The sequence below is a fragment of the Hypanus sabinus genome, chromosome 3 (assembly GCF_030144855.1).
Source record: "Hypanus sabinus isolate sHypSab1 chromosome 3, sHypSab1.hap1, whole genome shotgun sequence".
NCBI lineage: Eukaryota > Metazoa > Chordata > Chondrichthyes > Myliobatiformes > Dasyatidae > Hypanus > Hypanus sabinus.
This window is the reverse complement of record NC_082708.1, coordinates 181,222,664-181,241,510: the sequence shown is the minus strand read 5'-3', so window position 1 is coordinate 181,241,510 and position 18,847 is coordinate 181,222,664. Positions and strand designations below refer to the sequence as shown.

The 18,847-nt window shown below is 41.2% G+C and overlaps 1 protein-coding gene across 1 annotated transcript in view; it reads left to right on the top strand.

The window, feature by feature from the left end:
- The window catches only part of LOC132391939 (putative pre-mRNA-splicing factor ATP-dependent RNA helicase DHX32), a 147,065-nt gene that overhangs the window by 8,036 nt on the left and 120,182 nt on the right, over positions 1–18,847 (top strand). The window contains exon 2 of the mRNA XM_059965743.1: positions 11,472–11,834. Coding sequence (XP_059821726.1) covers positions 11,535–11,834 — 300 coding nt within the window. The 5' untranslated portion in view covers positions 11,472–11,534. The remainder of the gene's footprint in view (positions 1–11,471; positions 11,835–18,847) is intronic.

Here is an 18,847-nt window from a genome sequence, read left to right as displayed (position 1 = left end):
TGTGTGTCCTCCAAATGCTTGGCCTTTATATACTTATCAATCAGTAGATTAGTTGTCATTACGGAAACTCAATTGTAATGTAGGGAGGGGGGTCTTGTTGCTGATTGGTTGTGTGGCATATTCTGTGCATTGTTTGAAATTTTGCCCACGTTACCTTATAAATAGGATCAAGGTCTATATGTCTGTCTATAGAATTGTTTGTGAAAAACTTCTAGGAATTTTCTTGCATGCGATGTGGTTGCTGTGCCATGACTTCCACTGACGAGTCGAGTTTGTGTCCCTCTCGATTTTCAGGGATAGAGACTAGGGGGAGTTGGTCATGCCACTTAACAGCCAGTTGATGTTCATGAATCCTCGCGGATGGTTTTCTCCCAGTCCCTGCATTGTATTTTGTAGACCACACTAGTTTTGTCCATTAGCTTGGTATGTTCTTTAGGTGGACAGAACTATCCACAAGGATCCATGAACATCAACATCACAACTGAGTTCCTGTAATGACGACCAATCAACTGATTGATAAGAATGTAAATGGCAAGAATTTGGAGGACGCATCACAAGGCAGCAGTGCACTGATGGTGTCTCCTTGTATGGTGATGGAACATTTGCAAATGGATTGTCAAGGTCAGAGAACAACTCAATTATGCCCATGTGACCAAATAACCTACTAACTTGTAAATCTTTGAAATGTGGGAGGAAAGCAGAACACTCGGAGGAAGCCCACATAGTCACAGGGAGAATGTACAAACTCCTTACAGACAGCATTGGAATCGAGCCCAAAGTGAATTTCATTAACAGGTTATATATATGTTGCCATATACTACCCTGAGATTAATTTTCTTGTGGGCATACTCAATAAGTCCATCGTAGAACAATAACCATAATGGAATCAATGAAAAACCACACCAACTTGGGCATTCTACTAGTGTGCAAAAGACGGCAAACTGCAAATATGAAAAGAAAGTAATAATAAATAAATACGCAACCAATATTGAGAACATGAAATGAAGAGTCCTTGAAGGTGAATTCCTAGGTTGTGAGAGCATTTAAATAATGGGGCAAGTAAAATTGCGTGAAGTTATTCCCTTTGGTTCAAGAGCCTCACGTTGAGGGGTAATAACTGTTTCTGAACTTAGTGGTGTGTGTCCTGAGGCTCCTGTACCACCTTCCTGATGGCAGCAGTGAGAAGACAGCATGACTTGGGTGTTGGGGGCCCCTCAGTATCAGGTTTATTATCCTGATGATGGATGCTGCTTTACTGTGACAGTGCTTCATGTAGGTGTGCTCAATGGTGGGATGGTTTTTCCTGTGACAGAATGGGCCATACCCACTACTTTTTGTAGGATTTTCCATTCAAGGGCACTGAGGTGTTCACACCAGGCTGCGATGAAGCTAGTCAATACACTCTCTAGTACACACTTATAGAAGTTTGTCAGTTTTAGATCTCATGCCAAAACTTCTCAAACTCCTAAGCAGTAGAGGCTCTGCTGTCCTTTCTACATTATTGCACTTGTGTGCTGGGCCCAGGAGAGGTCCTTCGAAATAATAACATTGAAGAATTTAAAGTTGCTGATCCTCCCAATGAGGACTGGCTCTGGGTTCCTCCTCCTGAAGACAATAATCTGCAGATGCTGGAAATTCAAGCAACACACATGATATGTTGGAGGCCAGGCAGCATCTATGGAAACAGTTGATTAGCTGAGACCCTTCAGCAGGGCACATAAAATGCTTGAACTCAGCTGGCCAGGCAGTATCTATGGAAAGGAGTAAACAGTTGATGTTTTGGGCTGAGACCCTTCATCAGGTCCCAAAATATTGGCTGTTTACTCTTTTCCATAGATATTGCTTGGCCAACTGAGTTCCTCCAACATTTTGTGTGGGTTGCTTGAGTAAGAGGTTGTTGTTGTTATGGTACCACACAGCCAGATTTTCAATCTCCTTTCTGTATGCTGATTTGTCACCACCTTTGATTTGGCCTATGACAGTGATGTCGTCAGCAGACTTTAATATGATATTTGAGTTGTCCTTAGTCACATGGTCATGAGTGTAAAGTGAGTAGAGCAAGGGGCTAAGCACACAGTTTTGTGGTGCACCTGTGCTGGTGAAGATTGTGGAGGAGATGTTGCCCATTCGAACTGATTGGGGTCTGCAAGTGAGGAAATTGAAGATTTAGTTGGAAAAGGAGGTATTGAGGCCAAGACCTTGAAGCTAATTGATTAGTTATGAGGGGATGATGGTATTAGAATAGTGTTATGCTAACTGCTACACTACTGTGCCGCCCGTGTACTGCATATATAGATATACTGGAGATGGATGTATTTATTTATTGAGATATAGTGCAGAGTAGGCCCTTCGAGCCACACTGACAAGCAATCCCCTGATTTAACCTTTACAGGCAGTGGTGGGAATTGATTACAGCTTGCCTTTACTGTACAGCATTACGCTAACCAGTGCGCTACATACACAATACCACAAATCATTATTCCAATTGCTTATGCTAGCATGAAATTATATACCATTTATACACCAGAGTCCAGTTACTTAATATGGAATGACAGGTGTTACTTGGGCTACTGCCCTTCCCCAGAGAAAAGTTCATCTTGACCCTCATTGTGTGGAACTTTTGAGTGTTCAGGTTTACAGATCTTGGTCATGAATGACAACTGATGCCAGAAGATCACGAGCCTCGAGCTGGATTAAAAGACACCTTTGATCAAGTTGATGGATCTCCAGTAGCAGTTGGATGGGGTTGGAGGCAGTCTGTCTGAGGGTTGTGTGTATGTGTGTGTAAGTGGGAGGGAGAAAAGGGACATGTTTTGTTGCTGTTGTCCTGCTGAACATGGTGAGCATGCTATGTTGTCACCAGACTATGTGGCAATACTTGTGGGCTGCCCCCAGCACATCCTCAGGTGTGTTGGTTGTTAAGGCAAACGATGCATTTCACTGTATGTTTTGATGTACAGGTGATAAATGAACCTGAAACCTGAAGCAGTTGATACTTATCACAGTGAATAGCCCATTTTGTGCTCTCATCTCTGATTGAGCCATCAGGGTGTTTAGAGGATATTTCAGGGGTGCTTCTTGGGTGGTATGCTGCCTGAAGCCTACTTGTGCCTCATTTGCCCCATTTCACAAGTAAGGCATGTCTAATTATTTGACTCTGAGTTAAGTATGGGAGTGCACTGCAGATAGTGAGTCTGGTCCCATCACATTGCTGTCCAATTTTCTGTGCTTTTGTTCTGTGGGCTGTTGGTGGGATTGTTCTCTGCATAGCTTGAGTCCTTCATTGCAATCACACCTGCCCTTGAAAATTTAAAAAAAGCATCCAAGCCCTTTTAAGGGAAGGTTATGAAGAATGATGGCTCTTAAGCTTAAGGAACTTGTACTCTTTCCTCTCCCGCACCTTTTTATCCTGGCTTCTTCCACCTTCCTTTCAAGACTTGGCCTGAAACGTTGACTGTTAGCAGTACCTGTTGCCTGGCTTGCTGAGTTCCTCCTACACTTAATGTGTGTTAATCTGGATTTCTAGCATCTGCCGGATCTCCTCTGTTTATGATGTTTTAAGTTTGCTTCTGCTGAAATGGATCTGTTTTATATGTTTGCACTAGTCTGACCTCAACAATTGTTCTCAGCTAGTTTCCTTGGGTTGTTTTTGATTGGAGCAAAGAGGCATTCATGGGGACTGGTGGTAATTCCATCATTTAGTACTATCCACAGTAATGCATCGGGCACATCACACTCGGGAAAATAGATGGGAAATGGGACATCTACTCATGGGCACAAAATAATTGGTACATATACCCACCCTCCCCACCCCCTCTGCTCCCAGGAATGCGTCTCTTACTCCTTAGTGGCATATAAAAATACTCCCTGGTATATCTAAGGAGCAAACACGAGGAAATCTACAGATGCTGGATATTCAAGCAACACACACAAAATGCTGGTGGAACACAGCAGGCCAGGCAGCATCTATAAGAAGCATTGTTGACTCCTGACGAAGGGTCTTGGCCCGAAACGTCGACAGTGCTTCTCCTTATAGGTGCTGCCTGGCCTGCTGTGTTCCACCAGCATTTCGTGTGTGTTCCCTGGTATATCTCTTCACTGCCGAATATTATGTCAAACTAGAGTGGATAACTTCACTCACCCCAATACTGAACTCATTCCACAACTTATGCATTCACTTTCAAGAACTCTACAACTCGTGTTCTCAATATTTATTACTTGTTTATCATTTTGTTTTGTTTTGGAACAATTTGTTGTCGTTTGCACATTGGTTGTTAGTCTATCTTTGTGTGCAGAATTTCACTGATTCTATTGTGTGTTTGTATTTGCTGTGAATGGCTGTAAGAAAATGAATCTCAGGGTAGTATATGATGACATATATGTATTTTGATAATTTACTTTCAGCTTGGAAGATGGTATACAGGAAAAGTGAAGAAGTGTTTGCTTTATGTTCAGTTTTTGTTGTGGGTACTATATAAGTTCTTCTCTTGATACAGCTTTTGTTTTAAATAAAGTAAGAAAGATATTTGCTCCAGATTTTTATCCCATTTTTTTTAGCACTTGCTTGCCCCCTCCCTCTCCCCCAATTACCTTTATAATTATGGATAATAATTATTAATGGTTCCAATAATACTGCAGGATCCTGCTTTCAAGGTATAATGTTCCTGAATTATTACAGTAATTAGCATTTGTTGACAAAACATTTGTCTTCAATAGGCTACCATTATCGGTACAGTGAATTCCTGTTAAGTCCGACACATCAGGATCAGTACATTTATTTTTAATTTAGGCTGCCCCAACTAGCCAAAGTTTCATGAAAGTAGTTAAAAAGGAATAAAAAAGCCAACTACTGTTTAACTGAATAGTAAGTTCATGTTTTTAAATGAAACACGAATTTGGGATACGATGAATGCTATTACAATACTATAAAATTATGTATTAGTTTCTAATAATTGTTGTTGGAGGAATTCAGCTGGTGCACACTGCCTTGTATTGGTTGTCCAGGTTGGAGTAACATCTGGTGAAGGGGCTTGCCATGGTCATTCTCAGTCACCTTCAGTCCCCACTGGGCACTCAGCTCTCACCTGTGGCTCCAACAGCGGCCATACCACTTTGACAGATGGGCTCAGGCAGGCGAGGGTAGCCGGTAGGTCTCATACCCTGGTGAAATGCGAACATGCCTGTTTCTTGCAAGTGAAGTCAGCTTCGGTGGACTGGGAAGTTGAAAGAACAGTGAGATCAAATGGCGAAGAAGGTGGTTCTGCAGTGTTTCCCGGAGAGCAAAGGGCATGTGACGGCACAGAAGAAGTCATGGTAATCCACTGCAACAAAAGAAGATCCCTGCTTGTGATGACTGTTCTTATTACTGGACCTGGACTTCCGAGGTTGAGTGAGTGGAACTGATCCAGTGCAACAGCTCTTCCACTTTAAAAACTCTCCCACACAGGTTTCACTGTCATCGTCAGATGTGATGGACAACCAACATACTGCCATGATGGACCATAAGATATTGGAGCAGAATTTGGGTTGACTGCAACTGTTTTTTGGGTTGATTGTAAATGAACAAAATTAGCATAGACACCTAGTGCAGATAATTGACTGCCTTTGTACAATACTTTTGATGATTGCATTCTTCAAATCCTAATTTTCATTATAACAATCAAGATGATTGTTGATACTTTCAAACTCTTCATTGTTTCTAACTTGAAGTAGTGAAATCGTTTCATTTTCACTCCTGACCATTTCTGTTGTCTGCAGGCCTGATTGCTTGAAACCACACTGTGCAAGACAATTCTAAATTATCTTATTGCTTATATCTCACCAACTATCAGTGACAAAAGTAACCGCTTTTTAAACAGAAACGCATGCAACTGTTGCTATTTTAAAAGCTGCGTGATCAAAGAACAGTGTAGTGTCCAATGGCCATACAAGTTCATGTGACTGATGCTGGTAAGAAACTATTGGGCAAAAGTCTCCTGTCCCAATTAAGTAGCATAGTGTCCCAAATAAAGGTAATCCTGGCTTTTTCTTGATTAGTTTTTGTTCTTTAAGAGTTGTCCCAAACAAGCAGCTGCCCTGATTAACCAAGTAACCAGAATCAACTGTATTCTGTATCCTTACAATTAGTTCCTCCTTGTCGCAGGCCTGTCAAGTCTTTTAATGGGATCAGTGAAAATCCTTTCTGAGCCCAAATGGAATATTTTCTTGTCCTCCGTTGCCTTTTGGATCCCAGGACTATTAGGTTATCAGCCTGCATAGATTTGCCTTCTCCAATGTGGTTGTCCCTGAGAGGTGCCTTTATGTGGAAGGGGAGATGGGAGACAGCAAAAGCAAGAATATGGAGGAAAAAAAATTGAACTGCTGGAGGAGCTCAGCTGGCCAGGCAGTATCTGTGGAGGTAAATGAACAGTCCGAATTTCAGGTCAAAACTCTTCATCTGACCTGGTTGTGCTTGAGGTTGATGTGGCTGCTTTCCTTGTTTTGTTGTCAGTGTAATCCATTCTGTTGTGATGATGTTAGGCACAGTCCAGATTATTTACGGTACTGCGCAAAAATCTTGGGTACATATAAAGAGCTATGGTGCCTGAGACTTCTGCATAGTACTGTAGTTGTCAATGTGGAGTGGAGAACCAGTTTGTAAATCTGTTGGGAGCAAAGGATGTTGGAAATGGTGAAGGTGGAGTGCCACAGGAGGGGTGTGGGACAGATGGCAGAGAAGGAGTACCAGGGGAGGGGAATGACATTGGTGTAGTCACTCCCAGACCTGAGACACCAGGCATGGTGATTTAATTCTAAACATTGTTTACTGATCATTACAGAATGTCTCTCTGCTGTTTCCTGCTCCCTCCGCTCTCCTTTCCCCTTTTCCCAGCCATGATTTCCCTTTCCCTGACCCCTTCCCACTCTCAGTCCACAATAGAGACTCGTATCAGAATCATGTTTATTGTTACTCACACATCATTAAATTTGTTTTTTTTTGTGTGGCAGCAACACTAATCTTGGGCACCCTTTCTATATCTTTACAGTACTGTACATGTTGAAGATTATGGCTGTTTGTATTACATTGTACTACATTTGACATTTCCATATCCTGGACCTACAAAAATACCAGTCTTGATTGGATTGCTTAAGATTTTCAGCATCTGCAGAATCACATTTACCACTATTTGATACAAGCTTGCATTCCAGTCAACCTGATGAAGACTTGTAACATCTACCAGACACATTTGGATTTTTATAAATTAACTTTTACCAGTTTAATTTTAAAACCAGAAATTAATTTTAATGTATTCTGGAACATTGTTTCATTATTCTTAAATGTGAGAAGCAATTTGATAGTTCCTGTATTTGAAGTGTTTTTGCATGGACAATATAGTAGTGTAGTAATTGGTGTAAGTTCAAGTTTAATTATCATTCAACCATACATGAATAGAGCCGAACAAAACAGAGTTCCTCTGGGGCAAAGGTGCAAAACATACACAGTGCATTCAAGATAGCAAACAAACATACAGTCACGAGAAGGAAATATATATATTATTGCAGTTCCAGTGGTCAGGTTTCCATTACCACCGCTGTCTTGAAAAGAGTTTGTGCATTTACCCTGTGATCACGTGGATTTCCTTTCCCCATTTCAAAGACGTACGTTTAGGGTTAGCCATTTTGGCACCGGAGGCATTGCGACATTTGCGAGCTGCTCATCATAATCCTCTAAATTCAAACAACGCACTTCATGTTATGTTTCAATGTACATGTGACTAATAAAGCTAGCCTGCATGTGACTGAGAAAGCTAATCCAATCTATAAAGTCTACCAAGAATATTAGAGAAGCCTTAGAGTTATTGAGTCATAGAGTACTGCACAGAAACAGACCTTTCAATCCATCTAGTCAATGGCAAAGCCATATAAGCTGCCCACTCCCATCATCTGCACTGGGACCATAGCCCTCCATATCCCTGCTATCCATGTACCTACCCAAACTTCTCTTAAACATTGAAATCGAGTTGAAATGACTATTGCCCGGTAGCACTCTCGTCAATAGTGATGAAATACTTTGAGAGGTTGGTTACAACTAGACTGAACTCCTGCCTCAGCAAGGACCTGGACCCATTGCAATTTGTCTATCGCCACAATAGGTCAAGGGCAGACTCAGTCTTAATGGCTCTTCACATGGCTTTAGACCACCTGGACAACACAAACACCTCCGTCAGGATGCTGTTCAACAACTATAGCTCAGCATTTAATACCATCATTCCCACAATCCTGATTGAGAAGTTGCAGAACCTAGGCATCTGTACCTCCCTCTGCAATTGGATCCTTGACATCCTAACTGAAAGACCACAATCTGTGCAGATTGGTGATAACATATTCTCCTCGCTGACAATCGACACCGGGGCACCTCAGGTGTGTGTTTAGCCCGCTGCTCTACTGTCTGAATACACATGACTGTGTGGCTAGACATTGCTAAAATACCATCTATAAATTTGCTGATGATACAACCATTGTTGGTAGAATCTCAGGTGGTGACAAGAGGGCATACAGAAGTGAGATATGCCAACTAGTGGAGTGGTGCCGCAGCAACAACCTGGCACTAAGTCAACATCAGCAAGATGAAAGAACTGATTGTGGACTTCAGGAAGGGTAAGACGAAGGAACACATACCAATCCTCATAGATGGATCAGAAGTGGACATGAGCAGCTTCAAATTCCTGAGTGTCAAGATCTCTGAGGATCTAACCTGGTCCCAACATATGGATGTAGTTATAAAGAAAGAAAGAAAGAAAGACAGCAGCTATACTTTATTAGGAGTTTGAAGAGACTTGACATGTCAACAAATACTCTCAGGAACTTCAATAGTTGTACCATGAAGAGCATTCTAACAGGCTGCATCACTGTCTGGTGGTGGGGGGGGGGGGGTGCTACTGCACAGGACCAAAAGAAGCTGCAGAAGGTTGTAAATCTAGTCAGCTCTATCTTGGGCACTAGTCTACAAAGTACCCAGGACATCTTTAGGGAGTAGTGTCTCAGAAAGACAGTGTCCATTATTAAAGGACCTCTAGCACCCAGGGAATGCTTTTTTCACTGTTACCATCAGGTAGTCGGTGCAGAAGCCTGAAGGCACACACTCAGCAATTCAGGAACAGCTTCTTCCCCTCTGCCATCCAATTCCTGAATGGACATTGGATGCTACCTCGCTTTTTTTTTAATATACAGTATTTCTGTTTTTGCACATTTTTTGTAATTTATTCAATATAATTGATTTACTTGTTTGTTTATTATTATTTTTATTATTTTGCTAGATTATGTATTGCATTGAACTGTTGCTGCTAAGTTCACAACTTTCACGTCACCTGCTGGTGATAATAAACCTGATTCTGAACTCGCATGGACGACTTGTATTGGCAGCTCATTCCATTCTCATGATCCTCTGAGTGAAGATGTTCCCCTTAATCTTCTCACCTTTGGTAACATTTTCTGCTCATTACTCTTGTGGTAGTCCATTCGTGGCCTTCCATGGTACAGGCAGAAGTATGGATCCGTGAGGAAGAGAAGTGGATGTCAAAGGCAGTGGAACAAGTGTCCCAGGGTGCCTGGACAAAATGGGATCTGCCCAAGCGCAAGAACTCATGGGCAGAGATATGGAGACTGGAGCCCTTCCGTATTTCCTTCCTCTTGCGATCCGTGTATGACACCCTTCCTTCACCGTTACATCTGTACACGTGGGGGATGAGAGAGGATCAGAACTGTAAGCTCTGTGGTCAGAAGGGGACACTGGCTCATATACTGTCCGAGTGTAAAAGAGCTCTAATTCAAGGACAGTATAGTTGGCGCCATGATAAGGTGCTGCTGCAGGAGAGCTATTTTGCTACACTGGAAAGAATCTAACCTGCCCACTGTTTTTTATTGGCTCTCCTCCATTATGTCATATCTAAGCTTGGAGAAAATTAGAAGCAGGACATTTGATACATCCTTTAATTTTGGACAAGTGTGGTGACCCTTTATTCAATATTTTCACATGATTTAATTTATTTTTTTTTATTTTTCTTTATTCTCTTTGGGGAAAATCCTTATCCGTGAGGGTTCAGAGATGACTGGAAGGATTTTTTTTCCTCTCTTAATTTTACCCTCAATTGGACTGCCCAATTTTTCTTTTTCTTTTTTTTTGTTTCAGGTTAGTTAGTGGGGTTTTTTTTCTTTATCAATAAAATTTCCAGTCTTTTTTTTATGATTGTTATGAGGAGTTGTAGTTTTTTTTTGACCATTGTATATATAACAATGTAATATTTTACTTATTTGATTTTGACATTATATACTTTCTGTTTTTATTATTGCTGTTTATATGTCTTTTATATTATCTTTTTGCTAAACTCCTCTGATTTGTATATTTTTTATTTGAAAATCAATAAAAAGATTGAAAAATGAAATGAAATGATAAGGTGCTGCTGGCTCTTGCTGACACACTAGAGCAAGAGAGATGTAAGAAGAGGACGGCTGGCAGAGATTTGAGGAAGGCCATCATCATCAAAGTGGGAGCCAGGCCTTTCGGAACCAAACAACCAAAGCCAAATCTGCTGCTAATGGCCAGGTCCTGGGAGATGAAGGTTGATGTGGGAAGGAGGCTGCAGTTCCCGGAGGTGGTGCACACAACCCTCTGCCCGGACATTGTATTGCGGTCAACTGAAAACCGGAAAATAATTCTGGTTGAGCTGACGGTGCCGTGGGAGGAAGGATGGGAGGAGGCCCATCAGAGAAAGGCCTTAAAGTACCAGCGTTTAGTGCAGGAGTGCAAAGACAAGGGATGGTACGCATGGTTGGTTCCCTGTGGAGATCAGCTGCAGAGGTTTCCCAGCCAAATCAGCATGGCGGTTGATGTCAGCTCTGGGCCTGGACGAAAGGAGCAAAAAGCAAGCAGCTCGTAGGATGGGGGAAGAGGCAGAACGAGCCTCTTGTTGGATTTGGAGGAGGTGAGAGAAGGGAAGCTGGAAGCTAGGAGCAGATGAGCAGTGATTTGGCCACCACTGCCGGCTCACCAACTAGAGAGTGTCGTGATTAAGAGTCGAAGCACTCTGTAAAGGTTGGGAACCACCTGATGACATCTGCTCCTGGCTGAAGGCTATGGTTACCTCATAAGGTATCTGGAGAACGCATCCTAAGCTGGTGATAATGAACCTGATCCTGATTCTGACTCGCATGGACCACTTGTATTGGCAGCTCATTCCACTTTCATGACCCTCTGTGTGAAGAGGTTTTCCCTCATGTTCCCCTTAAACTTTGGTAACATTTTCTGCTCATTACTCTTGTGGTAGTCCATTTGTGGCCACTACTGTAATTAACTGTAGATTTCTTGGAGCAACTCTGGGCTGAGCAGGGGAATGAATTGTCAATGTTTCAGAATGAACCACTGCAGTGGGATTACATAATGTAGCTCTTCTGCTGACTGTCTTTAATTTCTAATCTCTTAAATTTTTTTTCAGCATGTAGCTTTGGTGCCAGTGTTTGGATTTTAAAGCTGTCTCACCAGAGTGGATAGTGGCACGATGGACACAGAGGCTGATGCCAGTGGACTGTCTGTTGACTCCATCTCAGTTTCCTCCTTGAAGTTGAATGGTGTTTGCGCACAGTTTAGTGATGATGAAGATGAGGAACTAAGTTCTGAGGGTGGTGATTTGGAAGTCAATCCTTTCGATGGACTCCCTTTTTCCTCTCGGTACTATGAGCTACTAAAATGGAGAAAAACTTTGCCAGTATGGAATGTCAAATACCACTTCATGGAAAGCCTTGTCAACAATAATATGGTACTCGTGTCTGGCAAGCTAGGATGTGGCAAAAGTACTCAGGTCAGTGGTCTACTAGAGGTTTTGTTCTTGAAATGCAAAAATTAAAGTCAAACTGTTTTTGAGCATTTAAAATTTTATTCTTAATTGTAAGATGATGTGTATTTTAATTCAGTACATTTTCATGATTTGCTCTCCCAATTTAGTGTGATATAAATATAATTAGACCAATCAAAATCAATAGTTTGCATGTTATTCTAAAATAATTGAAGTAATACCTTGGTTATTCTTAAAAAATTTCTTCCTTCTTTCTCTCCAGCCTTATTTAGTAGAGGCAGAGGGATAGACTGTGTTTTGGCTTGAGAACCTCATTTGTGCAGTACAATATCAGCCTGAAATGTTGACCAACATTTTGTTTCCTCAAAGGATATAGGAACGGAATTAGGCCATTTGGCCCATTAAGTCTGTTCTGCCATTTCATCATGGCTGATCCATTTCCCTCTCAGCCCCAAACTTCTGCCTTTTCTCCATATCCCTTCATGCCCTGACTGATTAAGAATCTATCAATCTCTGCCTTAAATATACCCAGTGACTTGTCCTCCACAGCCACCTGTGGTAATAAATTCCACAGATTCACCACTCTATGGCTAAAGAAATTCTTCCTCATCTCCATTCTAAAAGGACGCCCCTCTATTTTGAGGCTGTGTCCTTTGCTCTCCACATCCACTCTATCAAGGCCTTTCAACATTCAATAGGTTTCAATGAGGTCATCCCTCATTTTTCTGAATTCAGTGAATACAGGCCCAGAGCCATCAAATGTTCTTCATGTGACAAGTGTTTCAATTCTAGGATCATTTTCACAAACCTCCTTTGAACCCTCTACAGCATCAGCACATATTTTTTCAGCTAAGTAGCGGATATTCCTGATGTTCCTCCAACAGTTTTATTTTTGCACCAGATTCCAGCATCATCACTGTATTATGTCTCTATAGGTGTCTTAGTTTTGCTGCCTTTTATTTTCACTTGTGTTAGAAATTAGTATTGATGTTGTATTAATGGCTGCGTTTTTTGTGTTCTTATTCCTTGTTCATCTATGTGTAAGACCTGTGCTCATTCGTTCTACAAGATGTACATTTTTTAGATGGAGTCAATGAATAATGCTTGTGAGCAGAGTTCACAGTACATTCAATGCCAAGGCCACTGTCCTGGGGTTAGAGGACTGTGTGTGTGGTAAGGGGAGAGGAATGGAGCTTGTCTTGCTGTTGTAGGTTTGTTGCTTGGTATATTCTGTTTTGTTTTGTTCTGCTGAGCATTGTGGGCATACCACAATGGCTCTAGAATGTGTGGTGACACTTACCATACTTCCCCAGCACATCATTAAGTATGTCGGTCGTTAATGTAGAAGAAGCAGTTCACTGTATGTTTTGACGTAGATGTGGTAAATAAATCTGAAATCAATTTTTTGCTGAAACTAAGGAGCAGTCTTTCCTTTTCCCTGGCAAAAGTAGGTACCATTTGGAGACAAAAACTAAATGCAGATTGCCTTTCAGCTACAGTGTCAGTGGTAACATGTTCTGTGTGCTGTTGCCTCCTCCTATGTGCAGATGTAAAGGATTCTGAGCCCTTTTTTTGAGGAAGATCAGACTCTTAATGATTTTGATGAGAAATAGCAAAACAAGATGCTTGGGGTCATCAGCTTGCAGCCATCCTGCACTGCAGTACGGAGTCATGATCAGTTCTGTTTACTCTTTTCTGCTCTGTCAATGTGGGTCATGATCTCATCTGGCTTATTCTATGTAGGTTCAGCAGGCTCACAGGTTCAGCAATCTGTGCAGTTTTCCCCCCCACCCCTCTCAACTTCAACTTCCAAGTAGGTTTTATTATCAAAGTACGTATATGTCACCATATTATATAACCATATAACAATTACAGTACAGAAACAAGACCATCTCGGCCCTTCCAGTCCACGCCGAACGCTTCCTCTCACCTAGTCCCACCTACCTGCACTTAGCCCATAACCCTCCATTCCTTTCCTGTCCATATACCTATCCAATTTTCTTTTAAATGACAATATTGAACCTGCCTCTACCACTTCTACTGGAAGCTTGTTCCACACAGCTACCACTCTCTGCGTAAAGAAGTTCCCCCTCATGTTACCTCTAAACTTTTGCCCCTTAACTCTCATTTACTAATGTCATGTGCACAAATGTCATATTCTACTCTGAGATTCATTTTCTTGTGAGCATTAACAGTAAAAACAAAAGAACACAAAGAAATGGACTATGTCAGTGATGATAATCCTGATTCTCGTTCTTATTTTCAACAGCAGCATTCTTGTGAATCTTTTCTGCAGCCTTGCTAACTTTATTTATTTAGTTAGAGATACAGCATGGTTACAGGCCTTTCCGCCCAATGAGCCTGCGCCACCCAATTACACCCATGTAAATTAACCCATATCTTTGGGATGTGGGAGGGTTTGTGGGCTCCTTGCAGATAGCAGCAGAACATGAACTCAGGTCATTGGTGCTGTAAAGTGTTGTGCCATGCCCCTCCTTAATTTTAATCCCATTCTTCCTTGTTTTTTCTTTGTACTACCTCGATGTGGTTGTGTTGTGAAGTGAACTGTAGAGATGGCATGAAAAATGTTTTTCACTGTATCTTGGTGCACATAACATTAGTAAAGCAATGACCGATTACAAACGTTGTACTTACAATAAGAAGTAGCAGATGGAGTACAGTGTTGGGAAGTCATAAATTAAATCATAGACTTTTTTTCTAAATGGAGAGAAAAATTCAGAAATCTGAGGTGCAATGGGACTTGGGAGTCCTCATGCAGGATTCCCTAAAGGTTAATTTGCTCAGTGGTGAGGAAGGCAAATGCAATGTTAACATTTTGTGAGGATTAGAATATAAAAGCAAGGATGTAATTTTGAAGCTATATAAAGCATTGGTGAGGCTTCACTTGGAGTATTCTGAGTAGTTTTGCACCCCTTGTCTAAGAAAGGATGTGCTGACATTGGAGATACTTCAAAGAAGGTACACAAAAATGACTCCGGGATTGAAAGGCTTGTCATATGAGGAGCGTTTAATGGGTCTGGGCCTGTATTCCCTGGAATTCAGAAGAATGAGAGGGGATTTCATTGAAACCTATCGTATGCTGAAAGGCCTTGATAAAGTGGACGTGAAGAGGATGGTGGTGGAGTTTAAGACCAGAGGACACAGCCTCAGAATAGAAGGACGTCCATTTAGAATGGAGATGAGGAGGAATTTATTTTGCCAGAGATTGGTGAAACTGTAGAATTCATTGCACAGGTGGTTGTTGAGGCCAAGTCATTTGGTACATTTAAGACAGAGGTTGATAGATTCTTGATTAGACAGTGTATGAAAGGATATGAAGAGAAGGCTGAGGGAAAATGGATCAGCCATGATGAAATGGCAGAGCAGACTCGATGGGTTAAATGGCCTAATTCTTATGATGGCAAACAACTAGTGTGCAAAAGACAGTCAGTTATAAAAGTACCAAAAAACCCCTAAATAATAATAAATAAATAATAAATATTGAGAACATGAGGTGAAGAGTCCTTGAAAGTGTGTCCATAGGTGTGGGGAACAGTTCAGCATCAGATGGATGAAGTTATTTACTCTGGTTCAAGAGCCTGATGATTGAGGGGTCATAGCTGTTCCTGAACCTGGTGTTTTGCAATCTAAAGCTCCTATATACCCTTCCTGATGGCAGCAATGAGAAGAGAGCATGGCCGAGATGGTGGGGTCCTTGATGGATGCTGTATTCCTGCGACAGCGCTCCTTATAAGTGGTGGGTAAATGGGCCAATGCACCTGTTTCTGTGCTGTACTTCTCTTAGACTCTAGGCTAGCAGGTTTTTATCCAGATTCTCTCTATTTAGCAGCATTCACCTTCCCATCAATCCTGACCAGATTTCCAGTCACTGCGGCTGAATAATATGATGCTACCCACACCATACTTTAAGTAGGGATGGGGTTACCTGGTTGATGCGCCATGTTTATTAGTTTTATGTCACATGTACTGTTTCATGTCGAGGCTGAGACATTCTTCCACTTTATTGTCATCCGACCACAAAATGTTCCACATCTTTACAGTATCTTCTAAGCAATGCTTTACAAAATTTTATGGACATGGGTATGCTTTATTTTTAGTCTGAGCTTCTTCCTTGCCACTCTTCCATAAATATCCTTTTTGTGCAAGGCCTTAGAAGGTGTGGAGCTATGAAATTCATCTCCAGTTGCAGTCACTGACTTCTGCAGCTCATTCAGAGTGACTGTTAAGAGTGACGTAGCCTCTCTTGCATTGTCATTCTTCTGCGGCAACTAAGTTTCATATTTTATCCACTTTTTTACGATTCACTGCACTGATCTCTGAGGTTTGTTCAGGTCCTTTGAGATGGCCTTGTACCCTTCTCCAGATTTGTGCTTCTGTTATCATTTCCATGACCTGTCTTGAATGCTTTTTTACCTTCATTTTGTTTTGGTCTATTGTAAATCTCTCATACTGTTGGACCTCAGAGTGAAGGGGTATTTATTCTTGTGAATTTATTGAAAACACTTGATCCTCAAATTTTCTACAGCAACAAATTGGGTGAGTTGGTAAAATAATACATTATTGCACCTGAGGAAAGTTCTTGTAGTAATTACGGCTGAGAGGGTGCTCAGGAAGCGTAATGGTCTGCGGGTGGATAAATCTCCTGGACCTGATGGAGTACACTCTCGGGTTCTGAAGGAAGTAGCTGGACAGATTGCGGAGGCATTAATAATGATCTTTCAAGAATCAATTGGTTCTGGCATTGTACTGACTGACTGGAAAATTGCAAATGTTATTCTACTAGTTATTCTGCTGTTTAAGTGTGTGAGGCAGCAGAAAGGAAACTATAGACCTGTTAGCCTGACATCAGTGGTTGGGAAGTTGTTGGAATCGATTGTTAGGGATGAGATTACGGAGGGCCTGGAGGCACAAGACAAGATAGACCAAAGCCAGCATGGTTTCCTGAAAGGAAAATCCTGCCTGACTAACATACTGCAATTTTTTGATGAAATTACAAACAGGGTAGACAAAGCAGATGCTGTAGATGTGGTGTACTTAGATTTTCAGAAGGTCTTTGACAAGGTGCCGCACATGAGGCTGCTTAGCAAGATAAGAGCCCATGGAATTTCAGGGGAGTTACCAGTATGGGTGGAGCATTGGCTGATCGGCAGAAAACAGAGAGTGGGAATAAAGGGATCCTATTCTGGCTGGCTGCTGGTTACCAGTGGAGTTCCACAGGGGTCGGTGTTGGGACCGCTGCTTTTTATGATGTATGTCAATGATTTGGATTATGGGATTAATGGACTTGTGGCTAAGTTTGCTGATGATACAAAGGTGGAGGGAGCAGGTAGTGTTCTGGAAACAGAGCGCCTGCAGAGAGACATGAATAGTTTAGGGCAATGGTCAAAGAAGTGGCAAATGAAATACAATGTTGGGAAAGTGTATGGTCATGCACTTTGGTGGAAGTATAAATGGGCAGAGTATTATTTAGATGGGGAGAGAATTCAAAATGCAGAGATGCAAAGGGTCTTGGGAGTCCTTGTGCAGGATGTCCTCAAGGTTAACCTTCAGGTTGAGTTGGTGACAAAGAAGGCAAATGTAATGTTGGCATTCATTTCTAGAGGTATAGAATATGAGAGCAGGGATGTGATGTTGAGGTTCTATAAGACACTCATGAGACCACACTTGGAGTATTGTGTGCAGTATTGGGCTCCTTATTTTAGAAGGGATATACTGACATTGGAGAGGGTTCAGAGAAGATTCACAAGAATGATTCCAGGAATGAAAGGGTTACCATATTAGGAACGTCTGGGAGCTCTTGGGCTGTATTCCCTGGAGTTTAGGAGAATTGGGGGGAGGGGGGAATCTCATAGAAACATTCTGAATGTTAAAAGGCCTGAACAGATTAGATATGGCAAAGTTATTTCCTATGGTAGGGGATTCTAAGACAAGAGAGCATGACTTCATGATTGAAGGACGCCCTTTTAGAACTGAGGTGCGAAGAAATTACTTTAGTTAGAAGGTGGTAAATCTGTGGAATTTGTTGCCACGAGCGTCTGTGGAGGCCAGGTCATTGGGTGCATTTAAGGTAGAGATAGATAGGTTCTCAATTAGCCAGAGCATCAAAGGGTATAGGGAGAAGACAGGGGAGTGGGGATGACTGGAAGTATTGGATCAGCCCATGATTAAATGGTGGAAAAGACGATGGGCTGAATGGCATACCTCTGCTCCTATATCTTATGGTCTTATGGGATGAATACTTTTTCAGCCTCACAAATTTGTTTTTTAGTTTTAGTAAATTGTTAACAGGTTTAGAAATTTTTCTTTTCATTTGGCATAATGCACAATTTTTTTTAGATTAGCTTAAAAAATCCTACTTTAATATATTTTAAATTTAAATGGAGGCAGTAAAATATAAAAATATTTTGTACTTTTCAAGGCACTGTATTACTGGCATATGTCATGAATTTTTTTGAATTGCTGCAGCAGTATGTTGCGATACATAATAAAAGAACTGTGAATTATAATAAGTATAAATATTGAAAAATATTGTGTAAAAAGAGAGCAAAAAATAGCAATGAAATCTGCTAGGGAAAATAGTTTGGTTAAGCTGTTGTCTATCATAGGTATTTAACTGAAATTATATTAGTGTATCGTTCGGCAATTTTTAGACATCCCCTTCAAGTAAAAATTTGTTCTGCAAGTAATTCCTTTCTGGTCTCAAAGTTTGCATGTATGATCAGTAATGCTATTCAATTGCTCTCTTCTTTGGAAGGGAAAGTGAGATTCTGCTCCAGTTCCGACGCAAAATTTCAATTCATTATTATCACTTTTTCCCTGCAATCTACAGGGAATTCATATTTAAACATGTATATTATTTCAGTTTCTGTGTTAGGCTTTTTTTAGTGTTTTGTTGTACTAGTCTTTGCTAGATTCGTACTTAACAGGAAACCACATGTTTTGTCTAATTGCTAAGACTTAGGATTTCAGGATGTGCTTTATTAGAACCCACAGTAGCT